The sequence below is a fragment of the Durio zibethinus genome, chromosome 9 (assembly GCF_047325235.1).
Source record: "Durio zibethinus cultivar Kanyao isolate XHJ-2024 chromosome 9, ASM4732523v1, whole genome shotgun sequence".
Taxonomy (NCBI): domain Eukaryota; kingdom Viridiplantae; phylum Streptophyta; class Magnoliopsida; order Malvales; family Malvaceae; genus Durio; species Durio zibethinus.
Genome location: NC_143170.1, coordinates 11432785 through 11439019, shown reverse-complemented (window position 1 = coordinate 11439019; position 6235 = coordinate 11432785). Strand labels below are relative to the sequence as shown.

Genomic DNA, 6235 nt, shown 5'->3' with positions numbered 1-6235 from the left:
ATTTTTTTTTTAATTTTTAGATTGTGATCTTTTTTATAAAGAAAGAAAGATAACCGTTGTATTTTAAATGTTCTATTAATTTGGTATATAAAAAAAATAAAATTCACTCTTAGGTAATCCAACTTTCAATTTGTCAATACTTTGATATTTTGCATTGTCATCAATACTTTAGTAGTTAAAATGACATAAATATTTAATAAAAACTATGCCACATGTCATGAATGTCAAATTATCGCTATATCATCTATGCTATGAATTTAATCTCATGAATTTAGATTTTTTATATTATGAGTTTGAATTTAAATTTAAATGTAAAGAAAAAAAATAAAAAAAGATATTTGATGCATTATCATTTTATATATCATCAATAAATTAGATTATATTATTTCATCGATTATCAAATATAAATTATTATAAATCATTAAAATAAATATATAAAAATTTAATATAAAATTTTTTAATGATTTTATTTAATATTTATTAATAATATATAAATTTTATATCATAATAATATGTCAAATATTAATTTTAAAAAAGAGTTGTGGACAGAGGTGCATCGCAGAAAGAGTTGTGATAAACGGATAAAATTCTAATTGCCTAGCCATCGCCCTTTAAATAAGTCAAAATCAGAATGATTCTTACGTTCGAGTAAACATAAAATTTCAAAATAACCATTTACTTCTAATTCCTTTTATTTTCCAAATCCTCCCCAAAAGTAGTCCTTTAGTTGTAATTTTTCACTATAGAAAATAATTTAAAAGTTGCTGGGCCCATCAGTCTATGTTCCGTTTGCTTTTTTCCAGTATCCAAAGCGATATAATATAGCGACAAACAAGGAAATTGCAGAGCAAAATTAGTGAATAAACAGAAAGCAAAGCAAGGCGAAGAAAAAAGGTGTCAAGTGTTCTCTCAATTCTGCAATGGCTGGCGTTGTAGGGTTCGTTGGGTTGGATCGTGTAAGCTTAGATATGGCTGCTTCGCTTCTCCGCGCTGGCTACAAAGTCCAAGCTTTTGAGGTTCCAGATCACAACTTTTTATTTTTATATTTTAATTTTGCCAGTTGACTATTGCTAAACCAACTTGATTTTGAAATCTCAGTTTGGTTGTTGATGAAAATGTATTTGTAATCCGAATCAATAAATGGGCAATCAGAATATTTGGTTCCATAGGACTTCAAATATGAAATTGGAATGATATATATATTTTTTATTTAATCTATTTTGGAGCTTTTATACAGATTGGTACCTGAACAAGTTATTGAAAGTTCAAGGATATAGATTCATGGAATACCAATAGTTTAATTCTGCTGAGCTGAAATTTGGCTAACATGAATGAAAGCTGCAATGTTAGAATTTTAGTTTCTTTGAGACTTTGACTTAAGTTCCATCTTGATATTTACTGCTAAATCCAGATCTTCTTTTCTTTTATTTTTTTTTACTGATTTATCAAGTCATCCTCGAAGATTCTAATTCTCATTGTTCATCTTGATATTCTAGTTTTTTTGACACTAGTGTTTAGTCATGTGTGGCATTACTTCGATGGTCAAGATTCCATTTTTACTGACTCTTCTTTTGATGCTATCCTATTTTAATTGTAGGACGGGGATCCTGAATTTTATGGAAAACTAAATTTATAAGTTCACATTAATGACCCAATCAGATACTGAATAGGCTGGACTTCATGAAGCCAATGTTTCTATTTTCTAGAGACAAGTAGTCTTAAGTGTAAAATTCCTCATACATGCTGCAATGTGGTTTAACATGCATGAGGAAACAAGTCCAGCATAAAATTCTTATGAAACATTGCTCCAAGGTCAATTTTGCATGGATTTACCTAACTTTTATGTGTAACATTTCTGCAAATTAGTCATCACTTAAGGATATGCCATTTTTATCATGAATTTTGCAAGTCCAGCATCTTTCTTTGCATTGTTCCCTGCAGTTCATATGATATTGGATTTTCATTGCTCAGAATTGGAATGCCTTGCAATTTCAAATTGATTTTGAGTGTTTTTATTTCTGTTCTGCTGCAACTTTCTACATCTGTAGGTCCAAAAGCTTTTGATGGATGAGTTTTTGAACCTAGGAGGAACTGAATGCATCAGCCTTATGGAGACAGGGAAAGGTAATGTGATATAAGCACTTATTTTATTTTATTTTTTTTTTGGGTGGGGGGGTTGAGAGGGCAGGGGATTCAAACCCAGATCTTTGAGCAAAGGGATACTTGCACTTACCATTGGGCTAAACTTTCAAGTGCCACTTATCTGGGTTTTTCTTTTGTTGCTAAGTTTTTAAGTTTTTAAGCTAGGTTAGATGTGAATAATATGATGTTTGCAGTCATCAGCTTCAACTGCATGTTGCAACTTTACAATATGTTATTTCTCATTTTTTAATGAGGGAATTTCTTGAGCCCAGAATGAATGATATTTATATTTATGAGGTGTAAATGTCACAAAATGATGCTTCCATTTAGAAGAATGATAGACAAACATATGTGCTCAGCTAATGGGAAAAAAAATAATAGAAAAATTGCTATTGTTTCCACTGTTATGATTAACAAGTTGGGTATTGGGTGGTATGCTTCTGTAGAAGATAATCTGTTTTATCCCAGAAGATTCTTATAAATGTTAACAATATAACTAGAGAGGTCCATTATATAGGGAATCTTCTAGTGCTAAGATGAGATGGCAGCCATTGCCATTTAATTTGTGTAGAAAGTGGCCGCTGCATTGGTTATAAATGCAGTCTTCATCATGCTGTTATTAAGCACCAAAATGAAGGCTATAACTGAAAGGGTAACACCGAAATTCAGTAATTATTTGCAGCAAATCTCCTAGGTGGGAAGTTAGGTAGTTGCAATCTGTCTTAGATGCAATCCAGGAACTTTGATTACAGAGTGGGTTGCAATCAAGAATTTGCTAACTGACTTTGCCTATTAAGGTGTCAGACCTGCTTTTGAAAACTGTTAAATTTTAGATGGGCATCCCACCCAAAACCAATTGGCTATTGGTGGAGTGACCCTTGGTATATTTATTACCTAGGTTACCCTGAATTTAATAGATGTGGGATGTCATTTATCTCCACTTCAATACCCCCTTACGTGTAGGGATAATGGACCTATCACGTGGGATGAATTTCACATTTAGGGATAACGACCTATCACAAAGAGTCTAACAAACGGGGGCAGAGCCTTCTCTGATACCATGTTAAAGGTAGAGAATTAGCAAAAGGTAGAGTCTACCAATATGGTAGTCTCCTATGTATTTATATTAGAACAATAAGGACAAAGGACTAATATACCCCTTAACCTACATACTTAAAAACTTAAAGGGCTGGAGATCCTTGAACAATTTTCAGGGAAAATTGCTCGGAACTATTATTCATAATGAGCCCCTCCTTGGAGCTTGCTCTGTGGGATTGGTACATGGTAATGGCTATTTAGGAGGCATGTGTGATTATACAAAATTATTGTCCAAAAGAAGTATTAGTTTGTGTTTTTTTGAATTATTTTATCATTTTTCTTATTTGTTAAGAAAAAGTATATGATCCATTCAAATTAATTTGAAACACAATAAAATTAGTTGGTTGTCAACCTCTGATTATTTATTTATTTATTTATCATGCAGGTGTTGCAGCTTTGATTGTCTTAATATCTCACGTGGATCAAATAAATGACTTAATTTTTGGTCATGATGGTGCTTTGAAAGGTCTTCATGAGGTTTTTTTTTTCATGTCAAAATAATTGTTAGTCTCATTGTTGTTAGGCAGCTTATACAAATTTATGAATTTTGCAGGATTACAGAAGGATACAGTCATAGTTCTTCATTCGACCATATTGCCATCACACATCCAGAATCTGGAGAAGACTCTTAGAGGTAGTTGTGGTTTTAATATTTTTGGCTTGATGTGATAACATGTTCTTTGAGAATGGTATTTCCAGTGAGTAGTTTTTGTTCTCCATTCAGTTGTTGAAAGCACATGGTTGCTGATACCAGTACCCTGCTACTCTGTGTTTGTTCAGAAACCAATTGACGATTCCAACATACATGTTCTAGTAACAATGAATTAACGATAACCAATTGCTTTCTTTTTGCAATTCAATTATAAAAATTTTCCACTTCAAATGTTTATCTAGTTATTTCAAGATGCATTTCTCATCATCTGCTTATTTCATTTTAGACTAAAACAGCTTGTATGGTCTCTAATTCCTTGAAGAGGAATCCCATTTATGATTTAATTTTGATGAAGCTCTTTTTGTTTCACTGACATCATCTACCCTTAGAGTTTACAGGTACTATGGTGTGAGGACATATTATGATGTTTAATAATCAATTTGCTTTTTTGTTTCTTGTTTATTCAAATTGCAGTAGTTGATCATCAATTAGTATTTCTCTGTTTTCTCCCTTAATCTTTCTTATTGGCCTCTTTGCCTTCTAATCTGGTTTCACTACCGTACTATATTTGCATGGCATCTATTTTGAACCTTGTCTTCACGTTGGTCTTTTATTTCTCATACAGATGATGGTTTGGCAACTTCAGTAGTTGATGCATATGTCTATAAGGCAACATCTGAGGGCTTAAATGGAAAAGTTGTGGTAATGTTTTATCTAAACCTCTATCTTCTTTTCCCTTTCTGGCTTAGCTGCAAATATATTGGTCCAATTTCCGGGTTTTTTTTCTTATTTACTTAGTTATCCTTTTCTTTTCCCTTGTCTCTTTTGGGAATTTTGGAAGAAAGATTGGGCAGAATAAACTTCAATCCATGCTTGGTATCTTACCATGTGGGGAATGTTATTCTTGTTCTCTACTAAAGTTCTAACTAGTTTCTTATAAAATGCTTTTAGGTTATCTCCTCAGGAAGGTTTGATGCCATTTCAAAGGCTCGCCCTTTTCTATCTGGTACTGTTCATTTTTTGCAGACTAATCAGTTATATATGAGTTTCACTTCTTTAGATTTATGCAGTTAAAACTGCATTTTGTCTCTGAGCCACATTTTCATTTTATTTGCAGCAATGTGTGAAAAGCTTTACATTTTTGAAGGTGAAACTGGAGCTGGAAGGTATTTTTTCTTCTTGACTTGCTGCCAAAAGTTCTGCAATTTTTCTTTAAGATGAATGACATCAATTAGATGCTAACTAAGTTCCATAATGTATGATTGTTTCATCAATCTGTCACTTAAAGAATGAAATTACTTTAAAAATGGTAAACACCTTCTCATGGTCTTCAAATTCCTAAATATGTTTTCAGCTCTAAATTTCTGATTTCCTAACCATTGCAGCAAAATTAAATTAGTCACTGAGCTGCTAGAGGGCATTCATCTTATTGCTGCTGTAGAAGCTATTTCTCTTGGTGTTCAAGCTGGGATCCATCCATGGATAATCTATGATATCATTTCAAATGCTGCTGGAAATTCTTGGTGATTTATGCTGCTATTTACCTTTTAGATATATATATTTTTTAAAACGTTGATGGCCTTAGTATTTTTGCTCTGGGTCCTTGATGACTGCTTTCACATTTAAAAAAGTTAAACCCCATAATTGCATACCCTATGCTATCATATATCATATATAATATGAGAAATGAAAGATTCCAAATTCTTGATTTTAATCAATCTAATATGGCTCCCTCATTAATAATGCTCAGACGATAAATAGTAGGCAGGGAAGCTTTAAGGCACGCTGATAATAATTTGTAATTGGTGATTGGAGCTCTGTGTTTATGTTCGCCTAGTCATTCCGACGGCATGTAGATGACTTTTTGTACACTCTATATTAGTTGAACTGGAGCTAGAAAGTGCTCAAGGGAATTATGACTTATCATATGATCTGCATGGTTAAGATAATCACAGATTTAGTTTTCTGGTGTGTCTTTAATATAATTGGATATGAAGTGATTGCTTTAAGTTTTATACATAATTTCTAGGTTTCATACCTTGGTAATAATATCTAATTAAAGTTTGGAAATTATATTTACTACATTTTGGTAACTTGACTTGTTAAGTGGTGTTGTCTCACATCTGTTAAGTCTTGGGTTTTTTGTGGTCTTATATTCAAGTTGGGCCTCCCCACCTATTTCCAATTGGTTTTAGGTTGGATGCTTAACATGGTATCAAAGCTCAGATTTGTTATGTTCTTGCCTGTTGCCCCTATTGAGTTTGTCCACGTGGTAGGCCCTTTTTGATCTACACGTGAGGGGGAGTGTGAAGTGGTGTTTTCTTACACCTATTAAGTCTTGGG

The 6235-nt window shown here is 32.7% G+C and overlaps 1 protein-coding gene across 2 annotated transcripts in view; it reads left to right on the top strand.

The window, feature by feature from the left end:
• The first annotated feature begins 844 nt into the window (after nt 1-844).
• The window catches only part of LOC111303229 (ketose-bisphosphate aldolase class-II family protein), a 40020-nt gene continuing 34629 nt past the window's right edge, over nt 845-6235 (top strand). For both annotated transcript variants that reach the window (XR_016345181.1, XM_089765832.1), the window contains exons 1-8: nt 845-1016; nt 2049-2124; nt 3626-3706; nt 3794-3874; nt 4518-4594; nt 4844-4898; nt 5010-5058; nt 5278-5415. Coding sequence is in view for 1 of the 2 variants with exons in the window: in XM_089765832.1 (XP_089621958.1) it covers nt 921-1016; nt 2049-2124; nt 3626-3706; nt 3794-3874; nt 4518-4594; nt 4844-4898; nt 5010-5058; nt 5278-5415 (653 nt within the window). In the remaining variant the exon portion in view is untranslated. The remainder of the gene's footprint in view (nt 1017-2048; nt 2125-3625; nt 3707-3793; nt 3875-4517; nt 4595-4843; nt 4899-5009; nt 5059-5277; nt 5416-6235) is intronic.